This window comes from Gadus macrocephalus, chromosome 8 (genome assembly GCF_031168955.1).
Source record: "Gadus macrocephalus chromosome 8, ASM3116895v1".
NCBI lineage: Eukaryota > Metazoa > Chordata > Actinopteri > Gadiformes > Gadidae > Gadus > Gadus macrocephalus.
This window is the reverse complement of record NC_082389.1, coordinates 1,782,821-1,802,154: the sequence shown is the minus strand read 5'-3', so window position 1 is coordinate 1,802,154 and position 19,334 is coordinate 1,782,821. Positions and strand designations below refer to the sequence as shown.

At 48.6% G+C, this 19,334-nt stretch overlaps 3 protein-coding genes across 3 annotated transcripts in view; 1 reads left to right on the top strand and 2 right to left on the bottom strand.

The window, feature by feature from the left end:
• myadmb (myeloid associated differentiation marker b) overlaps positions 1 to 19,334 on the top strand; it is a 110,819-nt gene that overhangs the window by 48,279 nt on the left and 43,206 nt on the right. The gene's annotated exons all lie outside the window — the stretch shown is intronic.
• fcer1gl (Fc receptor, IgE, high affinity I, gamma polypeptide like) lies at positions 496 to 2,740 on the bottom strand. Its single transcript, XM_060058010.1, has 5 exons — positions 2,520 to 2,740; positions 1,778 to 1,869; positions 1,597 to 1,632; positions 1,126 to 1,152; positions 496 to 974 (listed from the first exon to the last, which is right to left on the bottom strand). Exons 1-5 carry the CDS (start codon positions 2,581 to 2,583, stop codon positions 909 to 911), a joined length of 285 nt encoding a protein of 94 aa, XP_059913993.1. The 5' UTR covers positions 2,584 to 2,740; the 3' UTR covers positions 496 to 908.
• On the bottom strand, positions 3,630 to 19,298 carry vangl2 (VANGL planar cell polarity protein 2). The gene is made up of 8 exons (XM_060058007.1): positions 19,148 to 19,298; positions 13,524 to 13,917; positions 11,944 to 12,067; positions 10,641 to 11,248; positions 9,494 to 9,627; positions 8,386 to 8,521; positions 7,248 to 7,491; positions 3,630 to 5,947 (listed from the first exon to the last, which is right to left on the bottom strand). Exons 2-8 carry the CDS (start codon positions 13,592 to 13,594, stop codon positions 5,687 to 5,689), a joined length of 1,578 nt encoding a protein of 525 aa, XP_059913990.1. The 5' UTR covers positions 13,595 to 13,917; positions 19,148 to 19,298; the 3' UTR covers positions 3,630 to 5,686.

The window sequence follows — 19,334 nt, the reverse complement described above, 5'->3', positions numbered from 1 at the left end:
GATAACTGTGGTGTAGTTTGATGTAGCCGAAGTACTGCGTGACTTTTTGTGAATCGTTTTCTAATACAGGTTCCATAACCAGTTATGTTATGTAAATATGAAAAGACTGCGCCTCACAACACGCTCTGTGTACATTCGTGGGACGAGGTCTTCCACACAGGCTGTGCGTTGTCTTTTGGTGCGGGATTGCCTCCTAGTGCTGTTGTTGTTCGACTCAAAAATACCTTTTCAAAAACGAGGCCTACATAACATGTTAACCATTACCGGGGGAATATCTAAATGTGCGTAGGCTTATCATGCCACCTAATCGTGAAGCAGTGGTTATGGGTCGAATAATGTTTTCCCCACCTCTATTAAGATAAGCTGGGAGAGTAGCCTAATGTCTTCTTGTTAGATATCGTAGGCCTACTGTTTGAGCTGCGGTCCGGGCCTTTTTTACGGTTTATTTAAAGATTGAAGAACATGCAGCCATTTACAGGAACTGAAGCAATGCAGTCTGTGGTATTGGTTTTATTTGTCGAAATGTAATACAATAAAATATACACTTTAAAAGTTGGAAATTAAAACGTCAAGACACATATTAACATAATATGAAATATATACACAAATATATTTTTGGCAGGGATCAAAAGTTATTAGCCTATATATCATGTTGAAGATTAATTAATTATACATTGCTTTAATCTAATCTAAATGCCTTTCAAAAAGCATGTTAGCAATACACTATTGGCATATATGCCCTTATTACCAGCCACAAAAGTAAAATAAACATACTAACTCTATTGCATACAATCCTACTGGCCGACAAGCTTAAAGCAAACGCTGGGTGGAACCTGGGGTCAGTGAGCAGCCCCTTCTCTTCAGACGACGACAGCCCATGATCGCACAACACATCATTTCTTCAGGGATCACATCTGAGCTTTCTTCTCCACCCTGATGGTCTCGTAGGTGTCTGAAATATGAGGGGTCAGGCCCTGTCGGAGACAAAGAGGAAGTGTTAATACAGCCGCGCGTGGTGCGGCTCTAAGTGACACCAAATTTGTATTTGGTTTGTGTTGCATTGTGATATGCAAGTACAAAATACGGTAATATTAGGAAAATACATTTGTGCATGACAATACTCACTGAATATATCCCTGCTGCATCACTTTTCTGTGAAATAGAAAGATATACAGTATTTATTGGCATACAATTCCAAACAAACATAGCCCTACAAAATGTGGTGTGCATCCGTGTGCTTAGCATTTTTGAAAAATGTAAACGTTCATCCCGTGCAATTAAAAGGTCAATAAGTAATCTAACTTTACTGTTTGACTTTCCCTTGTTATACACATTAACCCATTCAGGCTCATCGCGATTCTCGACTTTCCAACTTTAAACCATTTGTATAGAAAATAAACATTCAAGTGTGTGTGTGTGTGTGTATAAACCTTTTTTATACAGTCTATGATCGTACATTCCGTATTTGACACTGCATTATGTATGAGTACATTATGGCTGGATTATAGGCCTACTTCATGGCCTACAGCACCAACCGAACCACCAGTCATCGTCATGCCAACAGATCAACAAATACAGAACAAAAAACGGACTTACCTCAGGATGATCTTGAGGTGGAGTAGCGGGATAGAGCTACAAAACAAACGAAAAAAAAATGTAACATACTTTTTCGTAGGCCTATATATATTTTTGCAAACACATATTATCTTAAACATACATTAAATATGAGGGTTTTTTTAATGAAAGATTAATTATATTTTGGTTTAGTTTCTCTTACCTTGAGCCTAATGTAGAGGACCGTCAGAACGATGCTGTAAGCGATCAGAATAGCGTCCAGCACGTAGCACACCTTCATGTCATCGAAGGCGTCTGACCAATCACAGGACAAGAGATGTTGGCAACCCAGATCACATTCGCCATTGTCCGATAATACTTTACCATGTGCATCGATCTTTACTACCTCATTCGCCCTTCCACAAATCAACCCCACGATTCAACCCCCCCTCCCCGACACACAGTAGGACAATTATAAAGCTATAACTGCAGCTCCGACTCAAACCACTAGAGGCTGCTAATGACAAAATCGTACATATTGCAGGTTTAAGATGTACACTTTACACCTGACATAGGAGTCTATGGAGAGAGCAATAAGGATGCAACCAGACATGGCGCCCAAGTCTTGTGTTGTATGAGGAATAATCTTAATCCGGTATCATACCATATCTGTACCATGCCCATGGTTGGTAGGCCTGGCCCATTGGTCACCTATGCTGGGCAATGCTTCCGTCATCCCATGATCTTACATCAGTAGTTGATGAACACAGTGCTAACTAATTATAACTATTATAACAGTAGCTAACACAGGAATTAGAGCTATACATGTAACTATGAACCAACAAGAGTTAAGTTATAACTATAACTTTTCACTGAAACACTGCCCAATTTATTTGAGATAATAAAGTATCACGCAGTCAAGGGAGAGGCTTCGACACAGAAAGGAGAGATGAAGAGTTCCTCACCGACGCAGCTTAGGTTGACCATCAGAAGGACGGCCAGGAGAGACCCTCGCATCACGGTCGTCATCCTTTCACCAGGTGGGTTTTGTCGGCGGAGAAGATCAAATCGGTTTGAGCTGCAATGTGTCTCTCGGATTGATGTCGTCGACGGCAGTCTTCTGAACTGAGCGCTGACAGTAGCTTCTACCAGGAAGCAGGGTGGCTCTCTGTCCGTTCAGACAGTACGAAGAAGAGAAAAAACCACAGGCAGCATCACCTCCCACCACACACACACACACACACACACACACGCACACACACACACACACACACGCACACACACACACACACACGGCCTGCCCGCTTCCTCTTAAACCAACTGGGTTCCTTCTTTTGTTCTTTCACAAGAAATTAATTATAAGCTCATTTATTTATACCATGGGAATATGTATTGCTGGTATATTTGTTAATTTGCATTTAAGTCATTTTTGAGTTTGTTAATATGTATTTAAGTCATTTTGAGTTTGTTTATATGTATTCAAGTCATTTTGAGGTGATTGACTCTTGAGGTTGTATGTTTTCAGATGCATTATCAGTCTTGAATTCAATAGGACACCAGTGTGTGGCAACATCCCGTACTGGGCTGGATGAAACCACGGAGATAGGTTGTGAAAACACATATCTTGGTCTTTTCAAAAGCAAATGTAACCTTTTTTATGTAAAGCTTTCAAACTGCTCATGCAGCTTTGTTGAGCTGTCTTCGATCACACTTAATGTACTCATTGGTTAAAGGGAAATGGTTTAGCAACTCAACTATCATGTTTCAAAGCCTTTGAATGTAGTTCCTTCTGTTTGAAACAAATATATATATACAGATTCATCACTAAATTGTTTGGTTAGATTCATTGGTTAGAAAAGCGCTATATAAATGCAGTCCATTTACATTCACATTTGCAGCAGTAATATACAACCCATTCTGTGCAAATAGGGAAACATACATTTCACTGCATTTAGGTGCCATTTTCAAAACCTTATCAAATTAAGTTGAGTTGACTTCCTCTTTCACTTCCCATTACCTTATAGGACGAGTGATACAGCAGAATCATCTTTCGGACGATAATGTAAACGCAGAAACAAGTAATAAATGGTTTAATAATGGAAAAAATAAGACACTATACAAGCTACAGTTACCAAAAAGCGAGAAAATACAAGACAAATCTACAAATTGTGTTTTTTTTTGTGTTTTTTTCTTTACAAGTCCCCTCTTTTAACAAAAAAAACAAAAGAAAAACTTTGTGGAAAATTGCATCGTCATCATAACTTAGGCACCATTAAAAAAAAAAAGATAGAAAAACAAAGTTCTCGATAAAAAAAATTAAAGTATTTCAGGCATGCATTACAAAATTAGAAAGACATTCACTTGCATCTTTTGATCGTCATCATGATCATCCGGATGTGACTTGTTCATTGCAAGGCTTTATCTCAGATAGAAAGGTGAAAGAAGCCCCCCTACAGCTGAATAACTTTCCTACTGAGAAGGCAAAAGGCTTAATCAGTCTCTGGAGGCCGCAGGGTGGCCCCCACGCACTCAGGCTAACGTGTACACAGACAGAAATAAAGACGCGGGTATTGAGGCTAGACTCGGTTCCAGTATATTTCAGTGTGGAGACATTGAAGGACGTTATCGTGGATCCAAAAGTGGCTTTTTGTCATTTTCTGTGTTTGTTGTCCAAGCATTACGGAACCCGCCCGGGTCCGTGAAGGCATTAGGCGGAGGGTGGGGCAGACGGCGTTCGATCGGTGCTTGGTTTGAACTTGTGGCACAACGTGGTGATCTGCTACTGGCCGGAGGCTACGGAGCAAGCGGTGGGCTGGGACTCCAGGTTCACAAACATGAAAGTGCACACGCGCACACACTCACATCCAAACACACACACACACCCGCCACCAGCTGGACCTGCTTGTTAGCACCTCCTAGTGGTGGCAGGCGAGATGGCGTCAGCGTGCATGGGAGCAGAGTTGAGATGCCTTTTGCTTCTTCGTTAAATGACAGAAGTGTTGTGCGTCAGCTGATACAATCACACATCCGGTTTGCCTGACTTAGGTTTTTGTTTGTGGGTTTGAGTGAAAAAATAATCGCATGAGAATATATGTACATTAACTTAGTCCTGAGAAGCCAGCTGGATTTCCTTCTCTCCTACAAACATAAATGTTGCTGAAAATAAAAAATAAAAACGTCATGTTGTCATGGAGCTGCAATGTTTAGTCTTATTAAAAAACGTGGAAAATTGTCTTGGAGTTAAAAAAAAGGCCAGTGTAAAAAAAAATGCAAGCCGCCTAAAACAAACATTCATGGATTATTACGACATCGTCTTAAGACACACCGAAAGCACTTTTTTGCTTTTAAAAAAAAAAAACGAAGCGAAGCCGCCTCAAAAGGCAACACAACTGTTAATCTGAATCGCATGGGGCTACATTCTGTTAATCTTAAAAACAAAACGACAACGTTGCACTCTCGGTATAAAAGCAGTAATAAATCGTCCCGCACTGACGTTGCACTGACGGGTCAAACGACGGGAGTGGTATATCAGGTTCATCAGGTTAGGAGCCGCGCTCCCATTGGTCTGCCCCCCCCCACCCCCCCGTCCGTCTGCAGTGGTTCATTCCTCCGTGTCATCGCGATGTGGTCCAGTGGTCACAACAACGTGGATACAGTCGAAAACACAAGCGACGGTTTAAGAAAGGGGGGGCGGGGGGAAAGGGGAAGGATGATGTTGTCTTTGACACATGTGTCGCAATGACCCCCACGCTGGTGGGGGGGGGGGGGGGGGGGGGGGTTACAGACAGTCTCCCCGGCGGAGGTGTTGGAGGAGATACGAGATCTGGGCTGTGTCTAAAACACTCCTCCTGAAACAGGGTCTTCCCTCCCCTTTGAGGTTATTTCCATGGAAACAGACAAGGGGGGGGGGGGGGTGGAGGGTGGAGGAGGTGGAGCATTGTGGGGGGGGGGGGGGGCAATTGATTATTTCTTTGCTGCCACATTAGTCTCTTCCATCCAGGTGGTCGATGCTGTAGTGTGAGAGGAGATCGGAGGAGGGAGGGAGAGAGTAACGGGGTGGGGGGGGGGGGTCGTACTGTAAAAAGGACCTCACAAATCTTTGTTCGTTGTCGTCGGGGCGGCGGCGGCTCCGTCACACTGAGGTCTCCGACTGCAGCCGCATCACGAACTTGTGGCTCTTGGGGTCGATGAACTCCTCGCCGATGCGCAGGAAGGGGAGGGGCGTCACCGTGACGACCAGGGAGAAGTCGAGGCGCCGCAGCGAGAACACCAGGGACTGCCGCAGCGCCGAGGTCACGGGCTCCTCGCTCACCAGCGTCCACTGGCGCCCCCTGTCGCTCTCCCGCTGGTACTGCATGGTGGGGCCCGGGCTGAGGTAACGCTCCAGGAAGGCCTGGGGGGGCGGGGGGGGGAGGATGTTAATCACTGATCTGATCGGTGGGAATCCAGAGAGGAACAGCTGGCGGAGACACCCAAGCGGGGGCACGTCTGCAGCCCAGCCGGGTCCCTCGCTGTTTGGTCTACTGCGTGAACGCCGACGTGCTGTTTTTAGTTGTGCAATACTTTATCATCACGCACACATGGAGGTCGTTCTGTGGCACGTTAACCCGCGCGTATCTCTCTGATGCAATCTCCCCAACACGCTTGCAGCAGAGTGTTACGTTGCGACGCATTTATGCTGATAACTCGCAGAGCAGAACTAAACTGTAACCGTTTTGCAGATAAGAAGAAACACATGAAACATAACGGCATGTTTCTTCAAAACCTTTTCTTTATACATCCCCCGGGAACCGACGCAGCGTTGGTCTATAGAATAGTTTGAGGTAACCGCAGGTCTCTCAGACCCGGTGTCAGGGCAAGACCAGATGGGTGCTGTCGCCCTTATTTGGGCAAACAAATCCGTCGGTTGTCAACAGACGCTCGAACCAATAGCTTAGAAAGCAACAGTAGCTTGTAGGTTATTTATCAGTTGTGTACAGAATAGGTTTAGTTTTTAATCATACTGTAAATATTGTTTATATTTGTTCCTAGTCCTCTCCTTTTGATCACAAGGGGGAGCTCTCCAACATGTTGCTGTTCTTGTACCTGTACCTCATAAAAATCATGAATATTAATGAGGGGGCAGCCGGAGATTATCCAATCACGTTGGTTTAAATCCCTTATCCAATCCAAAAAGGCTAAAATCCGTCACGTGACCGCAGGAACGCTTCAATTGTAATGCATGTTAAACTAACGTTAGTGAACCGCATTTCTCTGATTGTGTTATTTTTAGGGTTATTGTATGATTGGGGTTAGGGTTATGTTTAGGGGTCATGTTTAGGGGTCATGTTTAGAGTTTGGGTTAGGGTTAGGGTTATGTTTAGGGTTAGGGTTATGTTTAGGGTTATGTTTTGGGTTAGGGTTATGTTTAGGGTTATGGTTATAATTAGGGTTAGGGTCAGGAGTCAGCGTGCGAATTTGACTGACGGGCTGTCTGACCAATCCTAGCGCTTGAGGCGGGACTTTTCCCGGACTGCGCCTACGAAAAACCCATTCGCTCCCTGGACAGGGTCGAAGAAAGATCATTCCCTCCTCCATGCATGACCAATCAGAGTGTTTGTTTGGTGGCCGCCGACGGAGGTCGGCGGCCACCAAACAAACACTCTGATTGGTCATGCATGGAGGCGGCGGCGGCGGCGGCGCCGCCCTCTCACCTTGGGGCTCATGTTGTGCGTGATGCAGAACTGCAGGTGGCTGAGGATGCTCTCCATGCTGTGGAAGGGCTGCTGCCTCGTGGTGCGCAGGTACTTCTGCATGGCCCGCGCCATGGGGGCGAAGATGGCCTGGGCCGCCTCCCGGGGGTCCATCACCTCGCGGGGGTGCTTGGGCGAGGCGGCCACCTCGTCGTCGTGGAGACGCTTGATGTGCGTGAAGGCCTCCTCCACCGCCACCACCAGCCTGGGAGAGGGGGGGCAAGGGGGGGGACGCGCTCGGTGGGTTTATGTCTTTAGGGGGGTTTGTGTAAACGTCAGGGCTCCGTTGGCTCTCTTCAAGGATTATTTAGGATTTAGCTCAGCTTTATATACTAGACATACATATTCTGAAAGGATTGGTCAACTTTCTTTGATGGAGGTTCCTTTTCTGGTACTGCCGTACCAGAAAAGAAAAACACAATACTGTAAATGTAGAACCTTTTAAAAGCTTTACTTAAGTGACGGCATGGCCGCCACAATGGGGTATGTATCAGGGTGAAAATTACAACTAACACACATTTAGGCAAATTGAATAGGAAATGATGTAATTCTAGAATCAATCGGATCGCTGAGAACTCGAAACTAAGGAGAATACTCAGACATGAACCAATGAGTCGACTCGGACATGAACCAATGAGTCGACTCAAACATGAACCAATGAGTCGACTCGGACATGAACCAATGAGTCGGCTCAGACATGAACCAATGAGCCGACTCAAGACATGAACCAATGAGCCGACTCAAACATGAACCAATGAGCCGACTCAAACATGAACCAATGAGCCGACTCAGACATGAACCAATGAGCCGACTCAAACATGAACCAATGAGTCGACTCAAACATGAACCAATGAGCCGACTCAAACATGAACCAATGAGCCGACTCAAACATGAACCAATGAGCCGACTCGGACATGAACGAATGAGCCGACTCAGACATGAACGAATGAGTCGACTCGGACATGAACCAATGAGCCGACTCGGACATGAACGAATGAGCCGACTCAGACATGAACGAATGAGTCGGCTCAGACATGAACGAATGAGTCGACTCGGACATGAACCAATGAGTGGTGCCGCGCGTCCCTCGGGGTCTCACCTGGCCTTGCGCTTGCGGACGCGGCGGTCCATCTCCGCCTCCTCGTAGTAGAACTCGTTGTGGGAGTTGTCCCTCCTCCGAGCGGCCGCTGCGATCATGGCCCGGGATTGGCCCGTGGAGTTGTTGGTGGAGCTCTCTGCAAGACGCAACAAGTCGACCGTTGAGCACACAAGACACGCACACGGCCTCCGCCCCTTCACCGACGCAGAGTGCTGCTCTGTGGGCTGACGGGCCCTCGCTGGTCGGCTTCCATTTGGCGCCTGCTCGCCATCATGATCCCAAGGAGAGCCAAATTCCCCGGACCACGCCTTCACTAAATGCTCCCAGGTTTGTTTTTTCCCTTCTGGGGCTGCGGGCCGGTCCAGACTTAATGCGTTCCCCTCAAAACTCCAATGTGTGAACAACTTCTGCACTGGAACCCTACCCATTACACTGGGGAGGTTGTTGTTGTTTCTTGCTCTTTGTCTCTCATTCCCAACACAAGAGGGCCCACATGATCTCTCAACAAATAGGATAAAGCTGGATGGAGGAAGCTTACAGCAAAGCAGAATGAATCGGGCCAAATTGTAATGATAAAAAAAAGAAAATACAGCCTATTCATATATTATTATTATTCCCCCAAAACGGAAGAGAAGCCCTGATTGGTCAGTAACGATCGGGAGCGGTCTTCAAATCCTAATCGTCTCAATTACAGAGGCAGGCGCGCGGTCAACCGGAACTTATATTATGTGGATGTTAACAAATCATTTAATTTACAAACAGCGGACGAAGGGCTGTGGCACTTCCACCAAATCCCACCCAAACAACAAACGCTCTAAAATCTCAACCTACAGCCCCTTTAAAACAGCATCGCAGTGGACAGGAAGCAGCCTGGCTGAACAGAACGGAGATGGAGCCTAGCTCTTTCCTAGCTATCTTGTTGCATACGGGGTATGGGTTAACCTAGAGATTGTTAGTGCTTTGTGCTTGGTTCTATCAACATCATTATTGTACCGACAGCGGTATTTAGTTTCACTTTCTTATGACAAATGTGCTCATCGTAAGTCTCTGAATGTAAATGTAAATGTAAATGTTAACGCAAATGAGGCAGAAGGCTGCCGTTGTTTACCGTCCAGGGAGTAGACCTTGAAGCCGGTCATCTTCTTGGAGAGGATGGACTTGGGCAGGTTGAGCAGGGCGGGGTTGTAGACGGGGAAGTCCGTGTAGTAATGGTCCAGCACCCACACGGACGCCCGCTGGATACTAGGTGGAGGGAGGGGGAGGAGGGGACACCCGTTAGTCCCCCACGACGAGCTAGCCCGCGTTAGCCTAGCACCGCGACCACGCATTATGTTCAATACAAAACAGTGATTTAAGGTCTGATGTTTTATTTTTAGCTCTGTGTAATGAAAGTATGTGTTATTACGATAGAAGACAGACGGAAGGCGCCTTCGGACTCGACTCGTTTGAGTAACAGTCAAGCATTTGTTTTATTGTAAACTATAGGGATTTCCGACTGTATGTTTGCTGCTGACTCACGTAGACATGATGGAAAGGTAAAGTGACATCGACCGGGGGTCAGAACCTTAAATGTCCTCGGTGCAGACCAAGCAAAGCTCAGCACACTAAAGCTTTGCCAATGCTAAAGTCCAGTGGAGAAAGGGCTTTCTTACTACACTATTTCTGTGTAAGCAGTAGTTCTACTACTACTAAGACATACTACTATAAACAAGAGTTTATAATCCTATACAGAAAGTAAACAGCTTTCTGTACGATATAGGTCAATGCACACATCAGTTCAGTGACCCCAGACTAAAAGGGGTAATAAAGAATATGGCTAATTATAGAAAGACCTGAAACCAAAAAGCCATTCTTCATTCAGGTAGCGTTAACGAAGTCAATTGATCTTCGTGTCAAGATCACGAAACACTGGATCGTAAACGTTAACAAGTCAGATCTTTAGACCTTGACGACTAGGTACTACTTTATAGGGCTGATTATGGCCCCACGTTCACGCAACGCAACGACCGCGCAGACGCTTCGACGCAGTCGTGACCCTTTATGGTTCTGCGTCGGGTGTTAGTGAGCGGACCAGCCCTCGCTGCTGCGTCGCCCCGACGGAAGGTTACGATTTCTGGGAGGCGCACGTCCGGCCCTTGCGGCGGACGCAAGGAGGGTCCGCAAGGACGTAAGGGGTCCGTAACCCCCTTGCGCTGCGTGAACGTGGGACCATAATCACGTGACTGAAGTGAGGTGTAGAGGGTGCGCGCACCAACCTGAGGTGGCCCACGTTGTAGAAGCGGCTGACGCCGTCCGTGCTGCGCACCACCTTGAGGCAGAAGGCGGGCTGCAGGTGGCGCACCTCCAGCAGCACCAGGGCCAGGTACTGGATGAAGAGCAGCGCGTCCACCAGGGACGCCGCGTACTCCACGATGCCGCGGTAGTCGCGCTCCCGGGGCTCCAGCACGCGCACGCCGTAGAACAGCCAGTAGGACGCCACGAACAGGAACACCAGCACCATCAGCAGGCAGCGGAACACGAAGAAGCGCGGCAGCGCCGAGCGGGCCGGCCGCAGGAACAGCGCCCACGACGAGATGAGCAGCACCAGCAGCTTGAAGGCCAGCGACACGTAGAGCCCCTCGCACGGCGTCCCGCAGGGGTCCAGCGCCTCGCGCCACAGCGCCTGCGGCAGCACCAGGAAGGCGAGCGGCGTGAGCAGCGCGAAGAGGCTGAGGCAGCCGCCCAGCACCGGGCCGGCGAAGCGCGTGCACCGCAGCGGCACGCTCTCCTCCAGGTCCTTGGAGACGCGCGTCAGGTCCTCGTTGGAGACGCTGTCCACCGACGTGCCCGTCACCACCGTGGTCGTCTCGCCCCAGTTGTCGTCCTGGAACGCAGGGCGGGGGCGTTGGGTTTAAAGGAGGGGAGAGGGGGGGGGGTCGGGCGGCTTCTCATCGACGGATGGGTTTTTTGTGTCGCTTTTAAGCTGCTTATGTTAAAAGGGGACGTATTATTCTACCAGGTGTGAAGCCTCAAGCCTACCCGGCGGACTGTAGCCAACGTTGCTCATCTACCCGTCATACATCTAGGTGGACACGCCCACAGGTGATGGCAGAAGACGCCGATTTTCCAAAAAGCTTGTAAGGGCTACTCACACTCACACCTGGTGGGATAATATGTCCCCTTTAGGATGATCAGGAGGGGGTCAAAAGGGCCGACAGGGGCAACTACAACGACTAGCATTGAAGTATTTGCCCCTGCATCGAGGATGTGCAGAGTCAAAACCTTTGAGCAGGAAGTACCTCAAGTACCACAGACCAGAATAGCGATGCTCAACACTCAAGTCGGCCGGTGGACCACAACGGAAACCTTGACTGCACCACGCTGGGGTGCGTGTACCGTCCTTAGTGCCTACGGTCCAGCTGAGCAGTTCATCGATGAACATATAACCCTGTACCGAGGGCAGCACCGCCTCTGTTCTCAACCGATGGCGGTGGCTGCTAGCGACTGGTCGGTGCGTGATACACAGAGACGTGGGGGGGTTCGCTCTGTGAGGGTGTGGGGGGTAAGAGGGGGGCTCACCCGGTCATCTCCGCGGGTGGACTCTGCGTCCAGCAGAGGCTCTCCGGGCGCCTGGATGGTGACCGACTTATCGCCCCGGCTGCTGCTGTCCCGGCTCTTAGAGCGGTGCCGTTCCCTCCGGTCCCTGGCGAGAGGAGGAGGAGGAGGAGGAGGAGGAGGAGGAAGAGGAGGGGGAGGGGGAGGAGAGAGGAGGAGGAGGAGGAGAGAGGAGGAGGAGGAGGGGGAGGGGGAGGAGGAGGGGGAAGAGGAGGAGGAGGAGGAGGAGGGGGAGGAGAGAGGAGGGGGAGGAGGGGGAGGAGAGAGGAGGAGGAGGAGGAGGAGGAGGAGGAGGAGGAGGAGGAGGAGGAGGGGGAGGGGGAGGAGGAGGAGGAGGAGGAGAGAGGAGGAGGAGGAGGGGGAGGAGAGAGGAGGGGGAGGAGGAGGAGGGGGAGGAGGAGGAGGAGGAGGAGGAGGGGGAGAGAGGAGGAGGAGGGGGAGAGAGGAGGAGGAGGAGGGGGAGAGAGGAGGAGGAGGAGGAGGAGGAGGAGGACAACGAGGGGTTAACGGGGGTAATGTCGCAGTCATGTGGAGTTGAAGAGTGAACCTGACGAAGCAACAGCGAAACGCGTCGTTTACATAAATCAGCTTACCAGTGTGCGGTGATTTTACAGTTTTCTTTAGCTTTATTCTATTATTGGCTGCACACATCACCAGCACCTGAGAATCAAAAGGCTGTGCACGGGGACTTGGTTCTAAGGGGTTAACGGGGATTAACGTGCAGCCCGGTTGGTGCTCGGCTAACAATGGAGCGGTCACTCCTATAATTATCGTCTTAATGTCGTTCCTCACACCGGTACCTCATGGAGAGGAATGTGTGGGACTACTGTGTGCACCGTCTTTTTTCTGCGGCTTTTTGGTTGAGCAACAGCTTGCGGTGCATTGTGGGTACTGCCTGTTTTGGGGTGTGGATGTGAACGTGTTCGTTTGGAGTGCCATCTGGAGGGGTACACTGCCAACCTGGCCTGGCTCCAAGTGGGCACGGGAGATACACACAACGCTGTACACGGAGAGCGGACCGGAATGCATTTGCATATTTTATTGATCGGATTTGAATCCTCCAGAAGGAACGTCCAATTAGAGTACGCCAATTTAGAGTACGAGTCGGCGCCACCCAACACGATCAAAGTAAAAGGGACTTTAAACAACAAGGCTAAATGTCAAATGTTGGTGTTCTTGGGGGGAGCTCACAGAGGGAAGCGTCCCAAACCTGGCACTATCGCATCGTTAAGCCCCCTGTGGAGAGTGGGGGTCCATAAAACACACAAGAAATGATATTTAGAATCTAATATGGATCAAATAGTGGTGGTTATGGCTATAGTCAATGATACGAGACTAAATGTGTCAATATCAACCTAACGCATTGTTTACTGCCTTGACCTGCGCCGGTCTTCCCACCTGGGGTTATTGAAACACAGATTTTACCCCGAAATATCGATTAAAATATTGATTATCGATAACTGGGGTTTCCTCTCAAACCCCCCGCTCTGACCGCAGAGTGAACCCCCCTCCCCAGTCTGGGGACCGCCGCCCCGGGGCCTTACCGGTGCTTGCGGGAGGTGCGGGAGTGCGAGGACTTGTAGGAGTAGCCCGAGTACTGCGACTCGTTGTCCATGTTGTCTCGGGTGGCGGGCGGCGGTGGGCCGGCCTTGCGGGCCCCTCCCCCTCCGCCCAGCTGGCTCTTGCGCTCGGAGATGGACCTGGTGGAGAGGACCAGCGGCAGCTTGAGCAGGTCGACCGTGCTCCTTAGGGAATCTATCTTGGAGGCCTAGGAGGAGGCGGGGGGGGGGAGGAGGGAGGGCGGGGGGGGGAGGCGGCGGACGTCGTGGAGGTCGAGGGAGGAGGAGGCGGAGGAGGAACGGCGCTCCAGAACCCGGCGCGTCAGAGAGGATTGTGGGTAGCGGTGACGTGGCGGGGGAGACGTGAGCTGGACAAAGTCTGAAAGAGGAGGGGGGGGGAGACATGAGTACGATACATCCTAAGACATGACAAATCAGGCAGAGCCTTTTTAATGTTTACGATGGATTACGGGCACTTAAGACAACGGTAAATCCCCCTGGAAGGATCAAAGCTTTTTGAAGGGCTGACGCGCTGAAAGGGTAACCCAATTTCTCAAGGAATAAACGAGATGAACGACCTGCGACGCGACACATGGAAGTCTAGAATCAAAACAACCCCAGGGGAAAAGTCGGTCTCCTCTCTGGTCTCATAATGAGAGCAGCGGATCTGCTATTAAACGGTCACAGCCCTCAAAACAAAGGTTAGCCGAGCCAAAACCATACTCTGCTCGCCACCACTGGCAGGACTGGAAGCCACTACAAGCCACTAAGGGCTTCGTTCGGCGTACCGCCCTCCTCACGTTACCCAGCGTGCGCTGGTGGTATCCGTCATGTCCCTAGATAAGTACAGGGGCGCTGGAGACCTCGCTGCGCTGCGATCCAGCTGGCTGCTAGCGGACACGCCGGCCCCGTGCGGGCTAGTACCCGTCCCAAGACTACCGGGGTCTTGTCCTGATCCTAACCGGACTGTACCCCCCCCCCCCCCCTCAGAACCGAAAAAGTGAGTTTAGCCGACGCCATCCGGCGCAACAATAGCGGCCATATTGGATTACCGTGTTTTCACAAAACTTGTTTGCACTCTCCCTCTCCCACTCGCCCGGCTCACATTCCCTCCCACACTCCCCCCGTCCCCCGGGTAACAGGGCCCCTTCCGCTGCCATGGCAATGAAAGAGGCTGTTCAGCTGTATGGCGATCGGAGGCTGACAGTTGCCGTGGAAACTTGACCCTGTGCCGCCCTCTGTCACTCGTAAGAAACGCATGCCCAGATATTCCAAAAATGAATTTTATTTTCTTAAGAGCCGGAATGACGGATGTAGGCCTGTCGTACGGTGGTTAATTGGTAAAGGCCGGGGGCGCTGCCCACTGCCTTTGATTGGCCGCTTTATGGAAATGGCCGGTGATGCGCTGCCCTATTGGGTGCTGAAAGAGGGTTAATGCGTGTCGTATAAACCCCACCCCCACCCCCACCCCCACCCCCACCCCCAAATAAAATCCCATTGTGCTCACTCGCTTCACTTCACGCCAAGGGAGAGAAAGTGTGAGAAACATCCGTGTCCTGCATTCTGTGTTTCTTTTGGATGCACTCATGGATAGATGTATAATCCGTCTTGTTTCATGTTTCTTTGCTCTGGATGCGCTGATTTGAAGGGAGCTTCTGCATGCCTAGGAAAGCCTCTTTATCTGCCAGCCCCATCAAAATCTGCAGCATGTATTAGCTAGGTCCTTAGGGGCATACCAGAACCTGCAGTTTGAATCCATGACGGAAATGGCACATTACAGACATATGTTTAGAAAGTACGGCTTTTTCCTACGCCTTTTCATAATGATTCATCTGAAGCTAGATGGTTTAGGCTAAATGTAATAATTCCTTTATCTGCAGATAAACAATGTTAAAAGCGTATTTAGTCTAACATTTCTAGAACACAGGGACTAAAATGTAATACGATTAACAAGCATGTGTTATAGCAATGAATAAATCTCTTCTATTGTCAAGAAAAGCCTCATTCTCATAGAATACATAAGATGTACCTGAACCCAACCCAGTATAATATTGGGATCCGCAATAATCTTTGAAGGGCTAGCAAACTTAGCATGAATGCATGAACTTCAAATCCAATGTCGAGAGGCATAAACATGAGGCTACTTAAGAGCAACTAAATCACAAGTGCCTTGGAAGACGCAAATAAATGATACAAGTACACAGTAGAGCACAGTGGGGTTAATCCCTGAAGGGAACGGGGCCAGGTTTTCCACGAGTCACCAAACACTAAAATCAGACGCAGTGTAAAAGCCTGGAAGTGATAATATCATCAATTACTACCCACTCCATATAGACCTATGAACAGAAATATTGATCAGATGGGTTAATGTTCATTGCCCACGATGACTAAATGTACCCGTTTCAGGGCTGTGTTATAATGCTATGGGACTACATAGGAGGTCGATACGTCCTGCTCGAACTATAAACCGAATCACAAACACATCTACCAACCAAACTCCTGCTCCTGACAGAGATGAGCCAAACAACATATTGACCCGTTGGCCTCCACATTTTAAAACCTCCTGCACAGGACATATACACACATCCCTCTTTAAGGCACTGCCAGAAAACATAATCGTTTTGTTTTTAAGAGCAGGGTGCCAACATCGCTTGTTAGAACAGATCGGGTTTCCAGGGGTTATCAGCTCCTAAATTACCAACTACTGAATACAAATAAACAGAACATGCTTTGACAGAGCCACTTCGTGTTCCCTTTGTTCGCCTTATTAGAATGTGCTTTTCGTTGAATCTAACAAGCTATAGCGCTGTGATCTGATTTCTCACGAGCTTGTGTGCTACCGGTTCTTGACATCATCCCACGGAACATGCATGGGGTGTCAGCCAGTTGGACCGAGGTGTAAATAAATATGGATGGTGCACTGGGAATGGCCTGGCCAGCCTCTGCTCTAAGAGGGTATGACAGCAACACTGCATTTAGCGAGGTGTGGCTTGTCACCGGGGCCAGGTAGGGTTACCTATTCATCTCGGCGTCCTATGACCTAGTTAATGAGCTAATGCAGGAAATCCTCAGGTTGGCTTCATTGTCAATGCCAAGCCTAACTCCTTCAACAATTCTTCAGTTAAAAACACACAAGAAATGATGTTTAGAATCTAATGTGGATAAAATACACGGGTGGTTATGGCCGCCCTCAATGATACAAGACAAAGTGTGTCAATATCAACGTAGTGCGGTGTTTACTGACTCCTTCTGCACAGGTTTTCCAACTGGGTTTATTGAAACACAGTAAACAGTGATCACTGGGGGACAAACGCTACCCCCAAATATCTATGTTGAAGCACATAGTTAATCTACAAAGGGAGAATTGGGATTTCCTCTCAAACCACCTCCTCAATACTTCAAGTAAAAGTTTGAATTGAAAAGAAAATACATTATTCTGTCCCATTGATCTCTTGGTGTTATGCACTGCAGAACCCCATTTTAACTGGGGTGTAGCTGATGTTGTACCCCAGTCCACTTGCCTGCGTCTGTGTGTGGTCTTTGTTGGGACATATGACGATGTCGCTCTTGAACAGAGTTTCGGAAATAACTGTATGATAAGAGATGGCCAGTAAGGGAGCAAGGTGGTCTGCAGATTCATTTTCACACTTTGCTATCCACAGAAATGCTAAGTGGCCTGATAGGTTGCACACGGCGATAGATTTGTTGACCACACAGAGGATGTGTTGTGTTGAACCAGGTCTCCCTCGTCAATGAGTCATAGGAGTCACTCAGGCATGATTCAAATTGTTGACGCTGTATGGCTCGCATAGTTGCAAAGATACATAATGTTTAACCTTGTGGGATATGGAGTCAGTTAGAAACCGCACAACCAGCTCAAGAAAGCCTAGAAGAAGGCGGAACAAATGTCATGTAATAAAACCTTAAAATGTATGTTCTTAACCATTAATAACAACGTTAAACACAGAATGAAACTAAACTGCCATTATCACAATCACTGCACCTTGTTTACTATTAATAACAATGTGAATACATTAAACAAACGTGCAGTAATCCAAATCACTGACGTGGTAAACACATATGCCCTTCATTACAACGTAGGGCTTATATTCCACAATTCATGAACATTTAACTTAAAACTTAAAAGTTTGTTTAAATCTACAACTGAGGAGGTTTTTTTTTTAAGTGTCTAGGACGGTGTCATTCAACCTATTAGGTCAGTGGCACTGAACTAACAGCTGCAACAGTTTAAGTCTACAGTGAAACGACGACAACCCCATTTGAGGGCTGATGTAAACCAACTGTGAAAATAAGTTTGCGCCCATCCAAGCTCCGCTGGGGAAAGGGCCAGTCAGGGGACGAGGGCCACACACACACACACACACACACACACACACTCTAGTGAAAAAAAAAAAAAAGACAACTGCCACTGTCAACTTTTGCGCCCACATGGGAGAACAAATGTAACAGGTGTGTAGCGTACACATCGGGCGCGGTTGAGTCAACAAGGTCGGTTGGTTAGTCAAGTTACTGTCCGTCCTGGTGATGCGGCGACTGGCCGAACATCAGGGGCTCTTCCTTTCAACGTTATCAGATCATTTACACACCAAAAAGTCCTTCACTGGCAGGAAGTGGTCAATTACAGGAGAGATGGATGCTCGAATATATTGGATTCCTTGACGCAACTGCAGAGCATTTTTTCATTTTGGCACATGTCTGGGCCCAATGGCCTAGGAAGACTTAAAATCACCATGTCCCAGTTACAATAGAAAATGTAAAACTATTTTTACTAACGTCTCGCATAGGCTGTTACAATGGAAATACTGCTTACAATAACCCTGCTATTAAGTGTGGAGTGCTGCTCGTAACGTTTCGTGAGGCTGGGAGAAGCCACAGTTAGCTAAAACAGCCCCGAGGGTGTGCAATAAATTATACGTCTTGAGATCTCCACATTTGGGGTTTCGAGTACAATGTCGCGCTAGCCCAGACCCTGGCGACGGGGGGAGGCTAGCTAATGTTAGCTGTAAAATAATGTACAACCTTATACCACCGACCTAATAAGGACGGTTTCATCGCCAAATAATGTGCTTAAAGGAGGTATTCGGAGACGACCACAAAAAAGGAGGGTCCTGCGAGGCAGACAATAGAAGAGACTCGCAGCAGGCCCCACAGTCGCGCACTGATGCGATATTATCCGAGGGATCATTTCGCTTTCTCCCCCTTTCCATTTTGAAATGGGACGGCCTGGGAGAAATGAATGGATTCGCTACGATAGGCGGGCTTCAAAGGGAAATAAACGTTTCACCTAAGCATATTCGTTTTTTTTGCTTCAACGTGAGGGTCATCTGCTCGGTACCACACACTCGACCCGGTCAGAAAAGCGACGTGGCCTGGTTGAAAACAATAGGGCCGATGAGGGGTCCTAAAGTTCCCTGCCGCTGCTGGCTCTCGTCTGCAACCATTGCGTTCTCCCGACTATTGTTTGGGAAACACGAGACCCTCGCGACACGAATTGGTGGTTTCCTTGACTTTACATCGGCGCGAAATAACACAAGTAGAACTCGCCCGATGTGATCTCCGAACAATTCCAAAAGTAAATGTATACTTACTCGCTCCGGTATGTCCATTCAGGTATTTTCTTACTTTCCACTTCTTTCCACTCAACCGTACTACTGTGTGCGCCCCGCCTCCGGTCGGTTTGGCCCCTCCTCCCTCGCTCTTTGGGTCTTGGGGAGGGGATCGCACTGAAATCCCGACCCACCCTCTTTCCGTGCGATGTGAAGCTTACTGAAGTAC

Excerpts from the sequence above, each read along its gene's own strand:
- fcer1gl (XM_060058010.1), bottom strand. The coding sequence starts at position 2,583 with ATGACGACCGTGATGCGAGGGTCTCTCCTGGCCGTCCTTCTGATGGTC. Across the intron at positions 1,870-2,519 it reads GGTCAACCTAAGCTGCGTCG|ACGCCTTCGATGACATGAAG; the intron begins GTGAGGAACTCT and ends GTGATTGGTCAG. Across the intron at positions 975-1,125 it reads ATGCAGCAGGGATATATTCA|GGCCTGACCCCTCATATTTC; the intron begins GTGAGTATTGTC and ends TGTCTCCGACAG.
- vangl2 (XM_060058007.1), bottom strand. The coding sequence starts at position 13,594 with ATGGACAACGAGTCGCAGTACTCGGGCTACTCCTACAAGTCCTCGCAC. Across the intron at positions 8,522-9,493 it reads CAAGGTCTACTCCCTGGACG|AGAGCTCCACCAACAACTCC; the intron begins GTAAACAACGGC and ends TGCGTCTTGCAG. Across the intron at positions 7,492-8,385 it reads GTCCGCAAGCGCAAGGCCAG|GCTGGTGGTGGCGGTGGAGG; the intron begins GTGAGACCCCGA and ends CCCCTCTCCCAG.